The sequence below is a fragment of the Muscardinus avellanarius genome, assembly GCF_963383645.1.
Source record: "Muscardinus avellanarius genome assembly, chromosome: 1".
Classification (NCBI taxonomy): Eukaryota; Metazoa; Chordata; class Mammalia; order Rodentia; family Gliridae; genus Muscardinus; species Muscardinus avellanarius.
Genome location: NC_137786.1, coordinates 188338620 through 188361194, shown reverse-complemented (window position 1 = coordinate 188361194; position 22575 = coordinate 188338620). Strand labels below are relative to the sequence as shown.

The following is a 22575-nucleotide window of genomic DNA, read 5'->3' as shown; positions in this document are numbered from 1 at the left end:
GCTCTCAATAACTACCAGCTATGCTTATTAGTACCCTGAAGCAGTAAAGCAAGAAATGAGAGGAAGCATGCCCACGCACGCTTGTTCCCAGGTCTCACTAGAAGCTGCAACCCCCTGCTTCCCTGTGCCCCTCCGCCCCTCATACAGCTGGTGTCACTCTGTTGAACTCAACTGACTGGACCCACAGGCATTGATAAAGAAAGCTTTTGATGTATTAAACTGCCTCATTCAGTAAGAGGTGGGCAGTGCCCCATAAGCTGGGGGCAGACCCAAGAACCACTGGAAGAAACTGCCCCCCCTAGACCCTTGCCACTTGCAGCAAGTAAAACCTTAACTAGGGCTGGCACCCTAGTTAGTTAAGGTCTTAACTAAACTGGAACATATTCCTTTTCCCCCAAGAGTATGTGGATTAAAGGCAAGCATGCAGTTGACTGGTAGGTAACAGGCCCCCAACAAAAACACTTCCCAGTTCCTCTCCCACCAGGCAACAGCATCACTCACAGACAGCAGCCTTCTGAGGAGACATCTTCACAATGGAAATGGTATGTTATGTCTTTGTTCATGCTCTCCTTCGGTGCTTCTTGGGGTTTCAGAGAGGCTTTTATTTCAAAGAAATCAGGAGAAACAAGATGCCCTGAGGTCTGGTTCACAAATGGAAGGACCCCAGGGTACAGCTGGTGCCACACCGTGCATGTTTCATTTGTCCCCTAGCTAGCCTTAAGCAAAATGCAGGGGCCAAGAGACCTGGCCAAGGGTCCATGAGGCCTAACCTAGGGCTGTGCTCCTTATTAGTCATGACTTTTGGGTAAGCCAGCCATCGGGAGCCTCAGTTTGGGGCAATCATGTCTCTGGGACTGTGGTGGGAATTAAAGGACACAGCCAACATGTTGTGCTGACTTAACTGGCACAGCGCAGGGCATTTAGTCAACACTGAGTCTATTGATATGCACGTGCGTGCTGCCCACATGCCAGTCATGCCCCGAGTGGTGCTGAGGCCACACAGTCAACTTCAGAGGGCGTCCCTGCAAGACCCCTGCCCTCTAACCTGGCCTGTGTCCAGCAAAAAGAAACAGCTGAGAGGGAGGCATGGCTGTGGTTGAGCTGGACTGCTTTGTTTGAAGGCCCTGTATGAGGGATCTGGCTCCTCGAGCTAGGTCTGGGATCCACAGACAAGCTGTTCTGTAATGCTTTTGTCAATTGTTATTGCTGTGCTAGGGATTGAACCAGGCCCTTTGTGTGCTAAGAGCTCTACCACTGAGTTACATCCCCAGCCCAATTTTTGTCAATTTTAATGAAGCACTAAAGAGACACACAGGCAGACTGACCTGTGGCTGTTTCTAATAAACCCTGTTAGGTAAGAATGTCTAAAGCTCCAATTACTGAGCTCGGCAGACACTGTTAAATGGACTGAGGCTTCACCCCCTTTGCTCTACCTTCCACTCACCCCCCCCCTACATACATAAATCACATTTCATTCTCAACAACACACACTTCTGCAGATAAGAAAGGTGACCCACACTTTCATTTTCTTTATTTTCATTGATACCATATGAATACAAAGTTTCTAGAAAGCTACAAAATGTCTACCACTTTATCAAGAAGGCATCAAAATGTGTCACTTTGCAAAGACATGAAAACACCTGCAGGAACTGACACAAAAATAGCATTTTTAGAGTGATGAAATAATTGCACTTAACTGTCATGGATATTAAAGTTATCACACATATGTACCGCGAAAGCTAGAATACATTTTTTTTTTTACAAAGCACTTTATAAAAAAATTCTCTGCACACAAACCCTATAATTTTCATATAACTATCATACTAAAGATAAATTCACTTTAAAGCCAACACTTAGAACATTTTTAAACAAAAAGGTACCAGTACCTAAACACAAACGTTAACAAATACAAGAATACTGTACTGCCAAGAGGTTTAACCAAATGCCTTTTGAAAGTTTCTGCAAATAGGTTCAGAAAATGTGTGTGAATTAGCCACCCCACCCCCCACCTCTCCAATCTACCCAAGAGGAACCAATTACCCAGAAAGGCAGGTTCCACAGCCCAATCCCAGCAGCAGTACAATATCAAAAGAACCACTGACCCAATGAAACGCTTACATCACAAGCCCATTTTATACAGGTGACACAGACACAGACTGTGAGAATCCATTAAGTCATTTAGAATGTGAACAAACACACGTGGAAAAACCAATTTACATAAAATTTGAGCATATTAAAGAAGTAAAGGCTATTCGGGTTTTCTTTTTTAAATGTTACAAAAAATTTTTTTTGTCATTTTTCAGGCACATACTGTTTTTGTTTTTACTTTTTCTTTTTTCCTTGTCTGCAGTCATAAGCCAAAAAGGCCTATAGAAGTAAATCTTGCAAGGAGGTAACAGGGAGATGTACATTAAAAAAAAAAGAGGTGGTGCAGTTAATATCTAATTTACACAGTGAGACTAATCACAGAAGATGATTAATGTAGAAAAATGAAAAAATAAAATCAAGGATGGGCCTCCAATGGGTTAACATTGGGATTTCTATCTGCCTCTCAGAGAAAGGGGAAGCAGAAACAGGCTCATCATGGAAGGCAGACAACGGAGTCAACCCGAGTGAGGGGGAATCTAATGGAATCTGGCCCCATCTGGCAATGAACCAGAGGGAGCGAAAATGCTGTTTCCAATAATAAAATGATGTAGTGACTCAATGCAGATTCACAGAGTAAGACGAGTTACAGCTTGGGAAGCAGGGCAATAAATACAAGTAGTTCATCTTAACGGTGCATGACTTCAGTGAGACTACCCTTTGCAATGCGGTAACTTTTAAATACAAAAACCTTCATTCTTAATGATATAAGCAAAGAGCTTATGAGAGAAAACTATCGCCAAACAACACATGGTAACAGCTGAAAAGAGAAGCAGGAAACACGCATTTGACAAAATCGCTTCCAAGTTGTGGTATAGTCCTGACGGGGGAGCAGAGAACTCCAAGCAGCTAACTACAACTTATGTTGAGTAATTTTCCTTTCCATTTCATAGTGTGTGTTTTTTACAGAACTTTCATAAATAAATACTCACAACTTGGGGTGAATAGAAATCACTTCTGAAATTTCAGAGCCCAAAGAGGCTATTCTTAAAAGACACCAGTTTAGAGACAGACAGAACGTATGTATTAAGAATTTAGAGGCCAACTTTCAAAGTTGTCTGGTGTGATTTTTACATCTACATGAGTGAAGAAAACCTTTTTCCTTCCCCTGGCTTCTTGTTGGCTGGTGTTTCTTGGCCTCTTCGTCCTTTTCACTCCTCTCCCTCACCTCTATCAGTTTTCCCATTTTGTACAAGGCTTATTGTTCTAAGCGGACACAGACTTTAAAGAGTTGCCCCTATGAGAGCGGGAACATTCTTTGAAATTGCCAAATTGCGAATGGTGGTCTTTGGAAGTTTCTCGTAACACATTCATACATGACACTTGGACTCAACGTTTTCGCCCTAAGAACACTTCAATTGCAATGACCCTAACACGTTTTTGTTCTGCACTGTCAACTCAGTTTGAGGCTTCCAACTTCTGAAATGGTGTCGTTGTGTAAACCAGTTAAGTGCGCACTGTCATTCGAATGAGGAAGAAAGTCCCCGCAGAGATTGGACACAAACACAAGGAGAAGGCAAAAGCTGTAACATCTGTCCACCGGCCGAGATTATGTTGTTTGTGCAGAAATTGCTTCCCATTGACGCAGGGCTGGGTGTCGAGCTGAAGCGATGTGCTGGGTTATCGGCACGCACAGACACAACAGTTTCCGGGGTCCCTGCTTCTGCGGTGTGCTATGGGGGTTGGCAGTGGGGGCCCCACTGGCAGACAGGCAGGGATCACGTCGTGCTCTTGTGAACAGAGGCCTGTGGTTGGTTAACTCATCCCGGTAAACCAAAGGCATTACGGTGATCTCAAAATATTTTTGGTCTCTCTACAAATTATCGTTATTTACTATGGCAGCACTTTTCTAAGCTGGAGTCTCAAACCAAAGGCACTTTCATGCTAGAGTGCAGAAGAGTCACAAATAGCTAAGTATTTGGTCAGGAATTTAAAAGGCAACAATAAAAGTACAATTTGCTTTTCATAGTAAACTATGAAGTTGCAACCTCTTGTTTTGGTATATACATTTGAGAGTGTGGTCAAGGAACTGACTTGTGTTCAGTTTCAGATTTTAGACCAAGTTGAGTTTCCTATAGAACTGGAGAAAATTGGTGGGCTTAAAAAAACAAAAGGGAAACAATTAATTTTTGCTTGTCCTGTTTCAGAGTGAGCCAATCCATGAATGCACACCTAGAATGGGTGTGAGCAAGGCTGGCGGCACAACTAAGGTATTACTAAGGCACTGCTTACTAGAACGCTTTGGCGGCTCTGAATTGAAAAAACTTCCTAAAAAAAGTAACAGTAGTAAGAGAAATGCTTCCAGCTTACAAAAGGGCTCACAGCTCCGAGGCAGCCTCTTGTACTGCAGACCCTACCACGCAGCGTCTCCAAGATTTAAGGCTTTTCAGAAATGACACGTGCAGGGCTTTGCCACAGAAACATCAACATAAACGAATAAGCAATGCAGACGTCCTCTTAAAAATGTCACAGGTGTGAACACCGACACACAATGTTGGCTCTACCCTTGGTGAGGACAGGCGTAGTGTACCAGAGCATAGACGAAATTATACAAATGATATGTACCTGGTTTGCAAAACTGACTGTCATCTCCTATGACTTAAATAATTTACGGTTGTACAAAAACAACGGCGAAAGCCACCACAGTATTGAAACCTACTGTAGACTTGGTTTTAAAAGTCGTCTGGGGACTTTTAACACCGAGTTCAGAACAGGGGCTGGTTTTTGGCTGGTCTGAGGGCAGGACTTTGCTGCTGGATGCTTAGCAAGTAGAGAATTGACTCTGAGCCTGTGGCAGGGGATGAGAGGAAGCAAAAGGCTCATCAGCTTTCCTAGCTGCTGGGGATGCTCAGAACGCCCCGCCTGGCGAAGCACTGTGGGGACACGCAGCACCGGTGTGGCTGTGCTTCTGCATGGGGGACTCTCAACTTCCTTTTCTTCTGAGCAAAGCTTGTCCCTATATTCTTGGGGATCGTGTAAGCAGAGAGCACCAAGGAAGGACGGCCCCACAGGAAGAGGTCCAGGATGAAAGGGGCAGGAACCTTAGAAGAGTGCTCACCCTTATTCTGTCTCGAGTCATCTGGGTGGCTTTGGACAAGTCACCTTATCTTGCCTTGAGCCTCAACTTTCTCACCCACAAAATGAAGGAGAGTCAACTATGTTTTCTTTTAGCTCAAGAAAAAAAAAATCTTCCAACTTTTTTTCTGAAACTATGTCCTCTGTGCTGGAACTGACACCTCCCCACTTCCCCAAAGGTGAAATGTTTCAGAGATTTAATAAGTTCTACAAAGAGCGCTGATTATAAGGCAGGAGAAAGTCGAAGCAGCTTAACGGAAATAAACCGGAAGGATTAAAGGTTTGATAATGAGACCTATGAACTTATAAGAAATAGGAAAATTGCCGGGATTTTTTTTTTAAGCCCCTGGTAAACTAAGGGCTGAAGGTTAAGTCAGAAATGCTGTTTAAATAGGTGTCAGTTAATGAGAGGGATGACAGCCATTAGCTGGTCCCAGGTCCTCTGGGGATAAGTGGAAGATGATTTGTAGCAAGAAAGATTGTTATGAACGAGAAGTTCCCAAACAGGAGGAACTGTGGGTGTAATGTCACTTGACTAATACTCCTCCCTGCCTCTTGAGGACCTGAAAGAAACAAGGTGCCCAGGAAAGAAGATTCTGCAAGGTAAAATGGAAGAGAAAACCATCACCTATGTGTCAGTGTGAGCTGTAAGATGCAGGGCAGTTGGTGACTGGGGGTGATTTTACACCCCATGAGGACATCTGGTAATGTCTGGGGGATCTTGTGAGTTGGGATGAGTTGGAAAGGGGTACTACTTGGTAGAGACCAGAAGTACTAGTAAGCCCCCCTCCATGCACAGGATAGTCCCATACAACAGTCACCTGGTCTAAAACATCAATAGCATGGAGATTGAGAAACCGCAGCCTCAGGCAGCCTGGGCTCCCTCAAGTTCCAGGGCATGTTCTGAAAAAGTGGCTTCATGTTGGGTCTCTTGAGAAGATGGAAATGAAGGCCAACAGAGCCCTGTTCTTCAGCCCCTCCCTGTGGGAAGCTGGCCTTCACATCCTCAGTGAAAGCTGAAGACATACCAGACAGACCTGGTCCTGGAGGCTATTGGAGATGGAGCACCTGGTAGTGAGTAGTGAGGACAGGGCTTTGCAAAGGGGTCCTTACAGTTTAGGAACCTTTTACATACAAAAGGAGAAGAACAAACCACGTAAGAGGCAGGATCAAAAAGAGACTTGGGTTAGATGTAAGAACACAGGTCCCACCCAAGGGTCTAATTTGGGAGAGTCAAAGAAAGCAAGCCCAAGAGTTTGGGGTAACTGGATCAGTAGTTAAGACAGGTAAAATATCTGGCCAGGGTAATTTTAGAGGATTTTTAATAATCTTACAAATATTTTAAAAGCAAAAAGTAGTCCTCAAGGTCACTGATATAACCCCTTGTGACTGAACGCAAGGCATTCAGAGGAAGAGAACGCAGGTGAGAGGCAGCAGGGGTCTGGCTGGAGCCATGTGTTTAGCAGGCCAGCGTGCCCTTCTCCAGAGCCAATGGTTATCCTCTAGCTGCTCTTCTTGAGTCCCCAACATTTTTGTGCTTTGAAGAGTAAATCTCAAGAGCCCTGTTGGCAACACGGGAGAGGCCCACTTCGGGGTGGGAGCATGAACCAGATATCTTTCCCCCTAAAATTCTAGGGTGGTCTGGTTTTTAGCCAGATTATATCATTTTCACCCATTCATATAGCCCTGGTCTTGGGAGAGTCAAGGGTTCCTTCCATTGAGGAAAGATGCAGAAATCTGGAGCCAAAGAAACATCCCCAGGAGGAGGTGTCCAATAGAAGACATTATATATGTGATGACCATAAAAAAAGCTTCAATGCTTGAGCTGAAGACCAGTCGGAAGGGTAGAAAACTAGGCCAATCCTTTAGAGGCTGGCTTAGGACCCAGGAACAAAGGTATTTTCTTCTTGGAAGGGAGATGAGTACTGCCCTACCTGTTTATGTAATGGATGTGCATTCCAAGTGGGAAAGTTCTGCATGGTCTCCACTGCTCTTGCCAGGGACCAGTGATGTATTTGGGAGAAATCAGGATTAGTCCAGTGTTTTTCTCTTTGCCAGAAGCCAGGCAAACCCTCATGCTCATGGCTGTAAGACGCTGAACAATGTATAAGCAGGGTCAGAGCAGATGATGAGGGCAAGAAAGGTGATGAGTAAGTTTCATGGATATGGCAGGATTAGGTTTATTTTCTAGCCTTGTTGAAAAAAATCTTGACATGATTTACAACTTACAGAACTCTTAAAAACATCATTTTCCTCTGGAAAGATGAGGGGAAGTCCCCTTTCCCTCCCCAGTGAAGCACTTATGGAAATAACCCAAGACATGTGGCCCCATCAAACCAACTCTGCCCGGGAAACACTTTGGAATCTATGGACTGCAAAGTTGAGTCTCTCCTAGGAAGAGAAACTCCTACATGAACCTGCTTGAAAAGATAGATGATAGGTAGGTAGGTAGGTAGGTAGGTAGGTAGATAGATAGATAGATAGATAGATAGATAGATAGATAGATCTCTTAAACCTAAGTCAAACAAGTTCCATTGAGACTTGGAGATGTCAAGGAAATAGATATCCTTAGAAAGACTATATCTAAGACTGAGATACACATATATATCAGCACCTAGCAAATGAGTGACACTAAACAGATACTCAGTAAGTATGTTGAATAATCATATATGTATGCATGTACATATGCAATACACATGCACACATATATAGCTATAGTTACAACAGGTTCCAAAGCATATGGGGTCACCAGGAATCAATAATTTTTCCACAGGCTGGCGAGGACACTTACTGATTTGGAGGGAGCAGAGATGGTAAGCCTGAAGAGCCTTTTACTTGCTTGGTTGTTAAAATTTTCTCTCAGCCACAGGATTCTCTATACTTTGCTACTCACAGTGCAGTATTCATGCCAATTTTCAAATTTTGCTATTAAATTTCAGTGGTTCAAATATTTACTCATCTTAATAAAAAATTTGGTTGTCCATATAAAATATAACTGCACACACAAGACTATAAACATTGTAAGTTTAGATTTTTTCAGTATTTATCTACTTATTGCAAAAGAGCCATCTTTTTTCATTAAATAATCAATCATCACATTAGTACAATACAATTTTACATTTTTAAATATACTACATATGTTAAGGATAAGGGGTGAAGTTTTCTTCCTTTGTAATACCTGTTCAAGCATTTAATGGATTAGGAGATTAGTTTTAACTTTGAGGAAAAAAAGTACAAATTTGTCTCATTAGGATATTTCTACCAAGCATTTCTTAAGGCTATAGTTTAACATTTGGTTTCAAAAAGAAAAGAAAGATTTCATTTAAAAAATAATTTAGTGAATTACATTCTTTCATAACTTCCACCCTAATTAGTTACAAAGATAAGTCTAAAGATTCTTAGTTTTGTGTACTAATTTACATTTGTATTTAAAGATTAATTTTACTTGTATCTTAAAACAAGAATTTTATGTTGGAAAAAAGAGAACTAAATACATTTGTATAAAGGCAGTAAATGTCCCGTGGCCAATGCTCTGTCTCAGTATTTTCTACCACAATTAGAAACAGGTCTCTGCTGACAGAGACTTGGGTTGTTAGGGTTCACCTTTCCCGAGGAATTGTGGGCTGCAGATCTGAATAACACATAGAAACAACTCCATTTCTCTTTTTACAACTGTACCAGAACTTCACAGCTATAATGATAGTTATGAACACATGAAAAAAAATGACTCCACTCAAACAGGATTTAGAAAAGTTGGGGTGACCTTGGGGACAGGGCACCACCTGTGTGGCGAGGTTTACAGTCAGTCATTCAATAATGGAGAGAGAGTGTGTGTGTGCACATATGTGTGTGTATATACAGATATCTTATATATATAAATAACCATGTTCAGTCCTTTACAAGCCTGTAAATATGATGTTGTGCTCCGTGTTCACTATTTGAAACTTCGAATACACAGGCCATGCAGAGGAGAGTTTCTTGTGTATCCCTGTTTGTTACCACCTGTTAAATAAAAAGAGCACATATATATCACATCACAGGGGTAAAGGCATACTTCACCTGTGCCCCAGGACCATGACTAAACTGAAGAAGAGTAGTCTTAAGTCCAACCAGTGGGTTAAAGATCTGTTCAGCTTCACTCTGTACCCACTAACACATTCTGAAAACTACAGGTCTCACTGGAATGCATTTCAGCATGGCACCAGATGCAAGTAAGGCCTTGTAGACAGTGTCTCCCCATCATCTGAGCCCAAAAAGAGACCTCCAGAATTAGTGTGGTTCATGTGGAAGGGGATTTTCTATAATTCTATCCCACTGGGTAGTCATTTATCCTAGGTAATTGTCTCTTATTTTTAATGAACAAATATTAATTGTTTAGACTTATGGAGTATAAGGTGATGTTACAATACACATATACACTGTGGTTAAGGCAGGCCAATTAACATCCTCATCAGCTCATATACTTATTTATTTGTAGTGAGAACACTTACTCTTTTTCTTATCTTAAATTTGTGCTAAATTTTGTTTCACAATAGCCAATAACAAATGTGGGAATCCACATGTTGCTCACCACTGTATTTACCAGCAGTGCCTGGACTCTGCAAAATATTATTAAAGGAACAGTGGCCCAGGTGGAATTGTGTTCAGTGACAATTCCTTCCTTGGTTACAGGCATTATCTCCAAAATGTATTCTAAAACACTCATCCAAATCCCTCCCCTCTTTCCTTGCCCCCAGCCTCAGCCTGCATCTGGATCATGCTCTCTGTCTCAAATCCCAGCCGCCCATTCCTCACCACACTACCACCCCTTGCTGAGTCTGTTTCCCACACCATGCTCAGAAAGAACTAAGTGCAAATCTAACCACACTTTGATACTCAGAATGCTTGGTGAGGAGTCCTTCACAACTCTTTTTTTAATCTATAAATATTTTGGATTTGAGAGCCTGGATATCTAGCTCTCCCGAGACCACATTTCTTCTCACATATCAGGCTGCTACCCCATGAAGTTTCCCTTGAGTTAAGGCATCCAAGCTTATGGTCCCTGGCTAAAATCTCATTGTACTTCTGACTGTCCCTATAAAATTGCGATATTTTTTTTCTTTTAACATCCATCTTATCCAGTGAAGTATAAATTCCTGAAGAACAGGGACCGCATTTCCCATTAGCTTAGTATATGGCACACAGCCATTTAATAAGCATTTGCTGAATGGATGAAAATTCATATAATAGCCAACACATATCGATTGCTTACTATATAACTACTCAACCATCAAATGCCCTACAAGGATTGTCTCACATGATATTATAGCCACTCTAAGAGCAGGAGCTATTCATTATTTCCCTCTAACAGAGAAGGAGCTGAGGGTTAATCTGCCCAAGGTTCAATTAGTCCCAGTACCTATTCACCTGGCAGATCTCTCAATTGTTTCCTCTTGTGAAAGCCTTCCCCAGCTTTCTGAAGTAGGTCAAATCGTCCTTACATATGTTGTCCCCATGTCTCTACCAGATGCAGTCAGACATGATGGAGAGCTACTCTATCTGTCCAGGTCACCCCAGCACCCCAGTACCTGACATCTAAGTATGCACTCACAGAATGACCACCCCCTTCTTTTTTTTTGGGAGGAGGAGGAGGATAAATCTGAAAAATAAAGTGCCTGGTTATCCATCAAAACAACTTAAACATCATTTCTCAACATCCTTATGAATGCCCTGCTTTACTCTATTTCCATGATGCCTGGTTCACAGGATACCACAGCCATCATTACTGTGTATCTTAATGGACTCTTTACTTGCCCTTTGCCCTAACTGCCATAAGCCACCATGGTGCAGGAATCCTGTTTTATTTGTATTGTTTCCCAGCAGCTAATGCAATCACCCTGTGGTTTAGCTGAGTGAACTAAAATATTCTCAATTTTTCACCTTTTAGGTGCAGAATGCAGAAGAGCATCTTCTTTTATCAACAAAGGCAGAAACTCAGCTCTAAAGACTGTAAATGATTTCCCCAAGATCATAAAGTAGAGCTAAAGTTTAAATCAAGCCTTCCAAGTTCACAACACAAAATATCCTGCAAAGCATATTTTCCTGTCAATTCTTGATTTATGCCTGCCATTGGCTCTGTGACCATGCATGGGCTGAACATTCTTTATCTATAAAAGTGGGAGCAAAGACGATAACACAGTTTTGCAGTGAGAATTTCGTAACATTACAAAGCACAGTGCCTGAAACCTCTGAGATCTATTTTCTCACAAATTGTTTATAAAAGGATGTATATAATTTAGCCTCTGTGATTAATGTTCAAAAGGAACAAAGGAAAAAAATGTTTCTATCAGCCTGTATGTCTGAATATGAACACAAAAGGCAACAGAGTACTTGACCCATGATTTTGCTTCTTCTCTTTCTTAGTTGTTTAGTTGCTGTTACCATGGTCTTAAATCTGCAGGTTCAGCTCAAATTCTGAATGAACCAGATGCAAGCTGACAGCCTAGCCCACCAGCCAGCGCCTTCTGGAATTGGCCTTGATAACACACTTTATATATAACCTTGTCCAGCAGCTGCTATACTGGCCATGTCCCTCACTTTGTCCCCTAGGGAGTGCTGGAAAGTATCATTTCTCCTGTTCATCAATTAGATAATAATTTTACTTTTATAATCCAGGAGTATGAGTTTAATTGCAGTTTCTCTAAGGCTATGATATTATTTCTAGAAAATGTTTGATAGCTATTAATGACACATTCGGAAGCTAATCTAATCTAACCTGATGAGTTCCCTAGATAGCTATGCTGGTTAAAGTCACATGTCCCAAGAGGAAACTGATGTTGTTTACCTGGACATTGAGGGAACAGGTGCCCAGACATTTTCCTGCCAGAAAGGGGTACTAATAGGTAGTTATTAAAAAAACAGGTATTCTGAATTTCCACCCAGACTGTTGGCTTTTAAATTTTAGAGGCGCATGGAAATTGTGGATAATTCACTGAGATTCTCACCCTAGAATAAATGAAACTTCTATGGAAAACTATGTCTACCAGTTTCATATCAGTAATGTCGCTGTGAGGTCAGAGACACCCTGGGGCTCACTCTCCTGGCCTATGGTCCTGGCTGCACACTACAGCTATTAGAAAGCTTTAAACATAAACAAAGAACATAATGCTGGGCCCTACCCCAGGGGTTTTTCTTTATTCATATGTGATGGGACCAGGCCTCAGATGTTTTTAAAGCCCTCCTGGGTGAATCTAATATACAAAGGGCTTTCATTTTATTTATTTATTTATTTATCTATTTATTTATTTTATGCAGTGGTACATGGGAGCTGGCTTCAATTGGCTCAAGGCAGTTACTGCCAATATTAAGACATTTCATAAGCTAGACAACTATTGGTAGCTTGAAATTGTCCATGGAGGACCTATTTATATCATGAAAACAGGCAAAAGGTATATACATCAGAGTTTGAAATGTGGTGAGGGTGGAGAGGTGGAAAGGAGTTAAAAAAAAAAAAAAAAGCACATCAAGGATTGAGAACCACTGTCTTAATGGAACCAAAACACCAGGTAAAGAATTCCTGCTATAAATATTCTCGTTCTTAATCCTCGTCCTAAAGAGTAATAAAGCAGGCCTTCAAAGAGCTGAGGATTTGACCACAATATTATCTTGTCACCCCCTTTAGCAAAATTGTTTCCATTAAGTTTTGTTTTGGCATTTTCTCTTCGGTTTAATCAAGGAATGTAATTTTTTTTTAAATGAGCCTTATGGAATCCATTACTGCATATTTTGTAAGTTTAAAACAATGTTCTAATAACCTTTCCAAGTCCCTCAATGAAGCCCCCAGGAGAAAATTAAAATTAAATATCAGAGGAAAGCACCCACTGCATGGTCCTGGGAGCTTCCCCACTGTGGATCAAGTGCTGTCATCTTTTCCTTTCCCTTCACTGCCCCTTCAGCTTTGACCATATTTTTTAGCCCATGAAGAACATTTTCCTCCCCATGCTGGTCACTCTATTCTTTTGCCCCTCCCCCTTTTTTTGCTTTGTCTGTGGTACTGGGAACTTAATCTAGCGACATTCTACCTCTGAGCTAGACCCCCAGCCTTATTTTATTTTATTTATTTGGTAAGTTGCTGAGGATGGTCTTGAACCTGTGGTCCTTCTGTCTGAGCCTCCCCAGTACCTGTATTACAGGCATGCACTACCATGCCTGGCCCATTCTATTCTCATTTATATTTCTCTTGATTCTGAAAGCTTATTTTTCCTATCTTAATGCATGTTACTTCTTGGAAGGCCTTGCAAATCCTTCTTGAAATGAGTCAAGGTATGTTTGAACTACAAAGCTATAGACCCAGCTTTTGCCTCATTTGTTTGTTTTGTGGTACTAGGGATGGAACCCAGGGGCCTTTTAACCTCTGGGCTATATTCCCAGCCCTATCTTTATATTTTATTTGGAAACAGCATCTTGCTAAGTTGCTGAGAGCCTCACAAAGTTGCTGCAGTAGGCCTTGAACCTGGGATCTTCCTGTCTCAGCTTTCCAAGTACTGGGGTTCCCGGCCATGCCCAGCATTTGCCTCATTTGTGATTTGCATTCTCTGTATCTGAGAGATTCACTCTGGCTAACCACTGTGCTAGCTGACCATCTTCCTTCCCTGCCTTACCCCAGCAGCCAAGTCTGCTTGGACACCTCAGTCTTCTTGACTGAGACCCTGCATCTCTCTCCCCAGCCCACCTTCCTTACTATCCCAGTCTCATGGCAGAGTTAGCTCCAACAAGAAAGAGACAAAACCATACCAATAAAATTGTGAAGTTTTCCAAAACACTGTTCATCATATATTTCTCTGGTAAGTGTTTGAGCTTGTGGATGAAGTTGATCATATATTCACACATCGGGGAACGGTTTATCCGGTACACAAATCGGCCATTCTCAAACCTCGCATACTCTGTCTGTATGGAAAGAAGGATTTGAGCATTTTTACACTTTTGACTTCAGAGTACAAGCAACAGCTATTATTGCCTATGAACACATTTTACATTTTCCAACATGAACCATCTGTTATATGCTATGCTGTTTATGTTGTTAACTTGGGGGAGTAGCTGTGATGGAACCCTAGCTGAGCTATAATCCCAGCCTTTTTGTATTTGTATGTAGTACTGTGGATGGAACCCAGGGCATTCTACCTGAGCAACACCTTCAGCCCTATTTTACTCTGAAACAACGTCTCACTAAGTTGCAGATAGCCTCACTAAGTTGTTGAGGCTGGCCTGGAACCTGTGATCCACCTGTCTCAGGCTCCCAAGTACTGGGATTACAAGTGTGCACTACCATGCCCGGCTAATCTCAGCCCTTTTTAAAATAGGTTTTGTTAAGTTGCTAAGTCTGGCCTCAAGCCTGTGATCCTCCTGTCTCAGTCTCCTCAATACTGGTATTAGAGGTGTGTACTACCAAGCCCAGCTTAGTTTTTTAAAAAATCTTATCTCCAAACTTACTGCTATAGAAAGAACCCATTATTATTTGGATGTTGGAAAAAACAGTAATTCACAATAATTAGAAAGATGATAACTTTACATAAGAATTCAACCGATCTTTTCAACAAAGGTTGAGAAAAATATAACAGCTGCTTAGTGGTTCTCTACCTGGAAGAGTTCAATGAAATCTCTCTTTACTGTGATAAGGCTTAACTTGAAGAAAAAACTGATTACCTCACACTAATCATGAGCCTCTGGATAAATGAAAAGTGGGGGGCAGGAGGGTAATGTACCTATAGTTTGAAGGTCCAATGGAAGGACTCAGAAATTTAAAAAAACAAACTTTCAGATCAACTTGGATTAAAAAAAAGAATTAAAAGATAATTATAAGCTATCTAAAGAGCAATGAGAAGAAAAATAATTTGCATCTAAACTTATGGGACTCAGTGAAGCTCTACCAGAGGCAGCCTCAGATATCTTCATCATTAAAGGTGAAACACCACATAACTAAATACACATGTAAAAAAGTAAGCCTGGCATGGTAGCTCACACCTGTCACCCCAGTACTTGGGAAGCTAAGATAAAAGGATTGCAGGTTTGAGGCCAGCCTCAGCAACCTACTGAGACCTTGTTTCAAACTAAAAATAAAATAGGGCTTGGAGTATAGCTAGGAAGTAGAATGACCCCAGCTCAATTCTAGTACCAAAAAAAATAAAAAGAGAAAAATCCACAAAATAAACCCAAACCACAAAGAAACTATAGGAAATCAGAAATAAGAAAATAAAGATAAAAGCTCAAACTAACAAAACAGAAATTTAAAAATCAGATAGGATAAATTTAAAAATTGTCTAAGTAGTCAAAATAAAATAAGCTCTGTGTATACTTAAAAGGGAGAGAGAAAAATGTATATAGACAAAGGCAAAACCACATTTACAGTAGAGATTAGAAGATGTACAAGGAGTGGGGGGTTGGTTAGCTTTAAAAAGCCTAATAGCATGCACACACACACATACATACATATATACACACACACATACACACATACATACATACATACATACATACATACATACATACGTAAAAGAGGGGCCTCACATAACTCTAAAGCCAGGGAGGGAGGGGAAAAAAAGAAAAAAATAGGCAAAGCAAAGAAAACCTAAGGAGAACAAACAAACAAAAAAAACCACAACCCCCCAAAAAACAAAAAACAAAACAACAACAACAAAAAAAAAAACACGGTTCCCAGACAAATTGAAATGGCTAATACTGACCAGAGAGAAGGAGAAAATGTCAGTAGATAAATGGCTGTGGAAATTACCAGGACAAGAAGGTTATTTAGGTACCTACCACTGGAAAAAATAAAGAGACCACAAGGGCACAAAATCTCAGTCAGATGGGAGAATATCTTCAAGAGATCCACTGTACAACACAGTTACAATAATAACAATGAATTATGAGCCTGGCATGGTGGCTACTCATCTCAGTATTTAGGAGGCTGAGACAGGAGAAAAGCAAGATCAAGGCCAGCTTCAGAAGCTTAGTAAGACCTTGTTTCAAGATAAAAAATAGAATAGAGGTAAGGGTGTAGCTCAAGAAGAATGTCCCTGGGTTCAATCTCTAGTGCTATAAAAAACAATAGCAACAGATATCAATATATTATATACTTGAAAATTGCCAAGAAAAGATTTTAAGCATTTTCATCACAAAAAGGATATAGATGGTAAATGTATAATTAGCTAATTGTAGCTAATTATAGCTAAATTAGCTAAATGTAGCCATTCCACGATGCATACATTTATTTCAAAATAGCATTTTATAAATGTATACAATTTTCTTGATTTGAAATAAATGCTTATATAAATAGCAAATCATTTCATAGGTTAGGTTTTACATGTCTTTAGAAAATAATTTCCAATCTTATTTATAGTACGGTAGGTCACAAAATCAGGTAACCAACCAACCAACCTCCCTCCCTCCCTCCCTCCTTTTTCCTTCCTTCCTTCCTTCCTTCCTTCCTTCCTTCCTTCCTTCCTTCCCAGGGACATTCTACCTCTGAGCCATAACCCCAGCCCTATTTTCACTCTGTATTTTGAAACAAGGTCTCACTAAGTTGCAGAGGGCCTCACTAAGTAGCTGACGCTGGTCTCTAACCTGCAATTGTCCTGTCTCAGCCTCCCAAGTACTGGGATTACAATCCTGTGCCACCAGCCTGGCTCCCCTATTTTTTTTTGCAGTACTGAGGATGGAAGCCAGGGGCATTCTACCTCTGAGCGACACTCCCAGCCCTATTTTTTTATTCTTTATTTTGAAACAGTGTCTCACTAAGTTGTAAAGGGCCTCACTAAGTAGCTGAGGCTAACTGCAAACCACAATCCTTTTATCTCAGCCTCCCGAATGCTGGGATTACAAGTGTCTGCCACCACGCTTGACTTATTTTTTTTTTAATGAAATGAATATGTATTCTATATTAAAATTTGGTAGATATTATAAAAAGTATAAAATAATATCACTTGTGATATGTAAAAATTTTATGTAAAATACTAGCAAATAAAATCCAGAAACACATTTGAAGCAGGACTTTCTTCCAGAATGCTCTGAAGATTCATATACAGGATCTTCTCTGACTCAACTGTGTCAACAATTTGGGGGAAATCATGTGTCAGGACTTGCTGAAAAGGCATTTGATAAAATGGCGCATGCTTGTAATCCCAGCACTTGGGAGGTGGAGACTGGAGGATACTGGTTTGCAGACAGCCTCAGCTACTTAGGGAGGCCCTTCGCAACTCAGTGAGACACTGTTTTAAAATTTTTTTAAATACTAAAAAACAGGGCTGGGGGTGTAGCTCAGAGATACCATGCCCCTTGGTTCTATCCCCAGTACCAAAAAAAAAAAAAGTGATCTCAGCTGGGCATGGTGGCACATGTTTATAATTCCAGTACTTGGTGAGAGGCTGAGACAGGCGGATTGCAGGTTCGCTGCCAGCCTCATTAGTGAGACCCTGTTTCAAAATAAAAAATAAGGCTGGGGTGTAGCTCAAAGATAGGATGCCCCCGAGTTCAATTCCCAGTACTGCAAAACAAACAAACAAACAAACAACAAGTGATCTTGATTTTAACAAGGTGTGCTGGCACACGCCTGTAATCCCAGTACTTGAAAGGCTGAGATAGGAGGATTGCAGGTTCATTGGCAGTCACAGCAAGTAGTGAGACTCTCATTAACTTAGCAAGACCCTGTTTCCAAATAAAAAATAAAATAGGGGTGGGGGTGTTGCTTACAAGTAGAATGCCTATGAGTTCAATTCCCAGAATGAATGAATGAATGAATGAGCGAATGAAGCCAGGCGTGGTGGTGCACACTTGTAATCCCAGCATTTGGAAGGCCGAGACCAGAGGATCGCGGTTCATGTTTAACCTCACCTACTTAGTGAGGCCCTTTGCAACTCAGTGAGACCCTGTTTCAAAATAAAGAATTAAAAAAAAAAAAAAAATAGGGCTGGGGGTGTGGCTCAAAGGTAGAATGCCCCTGGGTTCCATCTCCAGTACCACAAAAAAAAGAATAATAAATAAATGAGCGAATGGATGAATAAATGAACAAACAAAACAGTGATCCATTTTCCCTCCGAGGACATCTCAACCAGATTCCCTCCAGACGTCCTGGCCAACCAGGCCAGGCCACACAGAGAGAGCTGGCACAACACTCTACTTGCTTTCTGGGGCTTCCAAATCATTTTGCCTTTTAGAAGTAGTGGAGGAGAAAGGAATAGGGAAAGGCAGTGTAAAAGTGCAGCTCTCAGCCCCACGCAAGTTTAAGAAGGCAGTGTGGGCTGCCGCCGAGTGATGTTTGTAGTCTCAGAGGCCAACTTACCTCTACTTTTTCTACTACTTGCTTCCCAAAGGAGCACACTTTGGTGGAACAGGTGACTGTCATATTTTCAGAACTCTCGTACTGACTGGTTACACCATAAAAAGCCCCAGCATCGTCTTGGATATTGCAGTTTAAGTCGGCCTGTTAGAAAGGAAATGGGGCAAGGTTATTCTTGTATCCCAGAAGTCAAGACACTGAACAGTAAGGCCAGGGCAGGACATCCCAGTGGCTGAACCAAGGAGTGGCTTGGGAGGTGGAGAGGAAATTCCCCTCAGAAAAAAGGGTAATGCCTGGAAGCCACTTTTCCAAAAAAGTGCGGATCTCAACAGTCTTCCCTTGAAAAGATGTACAACATGTTTCCATTTTGTTTTACTTTCTCACATTCAGTATCAGAATAATACTGTATCCTTACAATAAAGGATCCAGAAATCTCTAAAATCTGTGCAGAAAGCAGGATATGAATTAGATTCCTATTCACTAATCTCTGAAGATATTTAAGGGACCAACCAAGAGACTGCAGCTGACTGTCCATTTGTTGTGTCTGTTAAACCAAAACTTTACTAGAAATTAAAGCACCCAGAGGGAAAATGGTTTCTACTAATAATTGGCTTGCAAAGATGCTAAATTAACTGCTACTCATTTATCATGTTTTTATGAAGCACCTACCACATGACATTCAGGCTAGACCTTAGCTAGGACCTGGCTACAACCTAAAGAGGTAGACAGGCCCATAACGTATCCTGCAGCCAGAAGATAAGTACCACATCAGGACAGAGGAAGCCCCACTGAGAAAGGCAGAGGGCCATGGGGACAAATAACAGCGGGAAGGGGCCCCCAGGGGCCTGGGATGCTTAGCTGCTGCTGGAGCTGGGATCCAAAGAAAGAAAACATGGTTAGACAAGAGGAACATTCTGTGAGAGAAGAGGGTGTTGCAAGGGTGCAACAGGGACAGCCAAGAAGAGTGTTTGGAAGAGAAGCCAGGGCAGCAGGAGGCTTGGGGTCCTCTATCTTGAGACCAGAGGAACCTAGAGGTTCCAAGCAGTGGCAAGATGCAGCCATCAGATCTGAAGAGGCACTTCTGGCCCCAGCTTGAGGAGGCTGGCCAGAGAGCGGGACTGAGCCAAGACCTGGCCCTAAAGGCCACAGCAGCCACCCAGACATGAGATTACCGGTACAGGCATCTCAGGAGAGCTGCTGAGACAGAGGTGAGTGAATTTAATACTCAAATAGGATTTTATATTCCCTGAGGTTTGGCACATTTTGACTAATTTTAATACCTTGACAGGTACTAACCACCATAGAGACCTGAGTCATCCTATATATGTTTTTAATAACAACCTACATTTGAATTTCCTTTTGAATTGAGTATTAAGAAAATGTCCGTCTCCTTAGGCAAGACTTATTTTCTACCTTCAAATAAAAAGAATTATATACTCTCTATCCCCCCATTCACCTTACGAGCCAAGAAATTCAAAGCTAGATTCGAGGCTAAACTACAGTAATTAACTTGTCCAGGTGCTAATGACCAGCCTGCAGCTCCTTTTACTGGTTTCCAATCTGCTTTTACTTGACTTGCCTAGTTTTACACTGTACATAAATGTAGTAAGCTTTCTCACATTTTCTCAAGTTCAAAGGTTTAACATTTGGCTCCACAGAATAGCAGCTTAGGGGGAAACGATGCAGAACAGGTCTACCTACCCCTGTGGGTCCCACAGTGGCACGTGCTCCAGACTCCCTGATTTGGGGAGAAAGGGCCACCAACACACTCTGAGCACACAGGAGCCGTGAACACTGGGCTGTCGTCGAGTGCCCATAGGCACCGGCACAGCATGTGGAAAGGCAGCCCTCAAGGAAGCTGCCGCCTCCTTTGTTTCCGTCTTGAAATGCGTAGCTCTGAAAAGCAGCTCGGGCGCTTTGCAATGGTGGGTTATTACTGATGTTCTTCTTCATCTTCTTTTCTGTGTGTGATACTTGTGCTTTTACTGTCATGATACAGTTTATGTCAGAGTTCAGGATTTTTTGAAATATAAACTTAAAGGCAGGTGGCAAGTAAAGGGGAGAAACAAACTGTAAAATGGTACACTTTTACTTCTACTCATGAACTTGTCGACCTTGTTATTCATCTCCCAAGTGTCCTTTTAGAGATATATTTAGCAGATAACCAAGCATGTACCTTCCTCTATTTTTTCTTTCACAGATAGCTGCACAACCATATTAAGTCTCCTAAATCTTGGTTTTCAGAGAAAAGTATCCATCTTAGAATTTATATAGGGCTGATATAAAATACTAACATTAAAACCAGTCATTTAAAAAATGAACAGCCACACTTTTGGGGGCTTGTGCACCACTGTTCTGCTGCACGGGCGAATCATCACTTAATGTGTGCTTTACAGGTACACGGCACAGCACTGCAAAAATAAGTTTTTGTTGAACAGGAAAGGTAGATTAGAAATAGTCAAGCCAGGCATGGTGGCACAAGCTTATAATCCTAGTACTCTGGAGGCAGAGACAGGAGGTTTGAGGACAGCCTCAGCAGTGTAGTGAGACTCTGCTTCACAATAAAAAAATAAAAAGGGCTGCGGGTGTGGCTCAGAGGTAGAATGCCCCCGAGTTCAATACTCAGTACCAAAAATAAACTTAAATTTTTTTCTCAGGCTGGACATGGTCATGTATACTTGTAATCCCAGTACTTGGGAGGCAGAGATGGGAGGACTGCAGGCTTACAGCCAGCCTGAGCTACTTAATGAGGCCCTCTGCAACTTAGTGAGACTCTGTTTCAAAATAAAAATTAAAAATAAGGCTGGGGATATAGCTCAGAAGTAGGATGCTCTTGGATTCCTTCTCCTGTACCACAAAATATATATGTATAAGAATAAAAAATATATATATAAGAAAATATATAATTTATGAGAAACATTTTCAACTTTAAAGTTCATAGTTATAAAAATTATGAACACTGCAACCTAGCATTGTAATTTAAAAAAAAAAAAAAAACTTTTAATGTTATTATGTTGTTCCGAAATCTGAGCAGTTCAGAATTTTAGTTTCTGGGGGAGAGTAAATGGAGTGAAATTGTTTTAAGAAGGTATCAGTCTTAAGTTACTTAAAATATACAAAATAATCTGTCAATTTATATGTTTTGAAAACATTAGCCAAGTTTAAAATGGCATTCATCATGATCCGACGCTAGTAAAGCTGATGAAAGTTTTTACAACCATACTGTTTCCGTCCCTGTAAGTTTGTAAGGTGAAGTCCAAGGCACAAAGCCATATACCCAGCAGGTTTAACAACTGCAGTGGGTCATTTTACGACCCTTCCCCTTCTTTACTTCAGAAAATTATTTCCAGTATTTACCAGCACTCTATTTCCGCTGCATGATTTTTTTTATGGTATTGGGGATTGAACCCAGAGGATTCTGCCTCTGAGCTACACCCTCAGCCCAATTTCATTTCTTGTTTGGAAACAGGGTCTCAGTAGGTTGATGAGAGTCTCACTACTTGCTGAAGCTGTCCTTGAACCTGTGATCCTCCTGTCTCAGCCTCCCAAGTACTGGGATTACAGGCATGTGCCACCACACTCAGCAGCTGCATAAAATTTTAAACACAAAGACTCCAAAAGCAGAAAGGGAGACTGAGAACTGAAGTTACTCAAGTTCCGTGTCTTCATCTTCCTAATCACCATGCTGTCGGTTGCTCATCTGCAGTGTGTTTAGCTGACCCATGGAGAAGATGGCGCCCAGGTGGCAACACCACGGGACCAATCGGCTCCAAACGTTAAGAACCTGTTGTGGAAATGGATCCTCAGCTGTGTCCGTGTGCATAATTAAAGGACAAGCACTGTATGTACAAGTGATGTGTGTGCTAATTTGAATCACAGGTACGTGTGCATAATTAAAGGACAAGCACTGTATGTACAAGTGATGTGTGTGCTGATTTGAATCACAGGTATGTGTATACCGCAAATAAGCATATAAAAGTTGAAAAGTCAAGCTAACTTCACCAACTATTTAGGACTTAGGCCAACAAGGCTTTTTTTTAAGGAAT

At 41.3% G+C, this 22575-nt stretch overlaps 1 protein-coding gene across 1 annotated transcript in view; it reads right to left on the bottom strand.

Annotated features, from left to right (window-relative positions):
• Positions 1-9108: 9108 nt before the first annotated feature.
• Positions 9109-22575, bottom strand: part of TEAD1 (TEA domain transcription factor 1) — a gene marked incomplete at its 3' end in the record, with an annotated part of 172609 nt that continues 159142 nt past the window's right edge. The window contains exons 10-12 of the mRNA XM_080694938.1: positions 18533-18673; positions 13993-14145; positions 9109-9222 (exon numbers count right to left, since the gene is read on the bottom strand). Coding sequence (XP_080551064.1) covers positions 9109-9222; positions 13993-14145; positions 18533-18673 — 408 coding nt within the window. The remainder of the gene's footprint in view (positions 9223-13992; positions 14146-18532; positions 18674-22575) is intronic.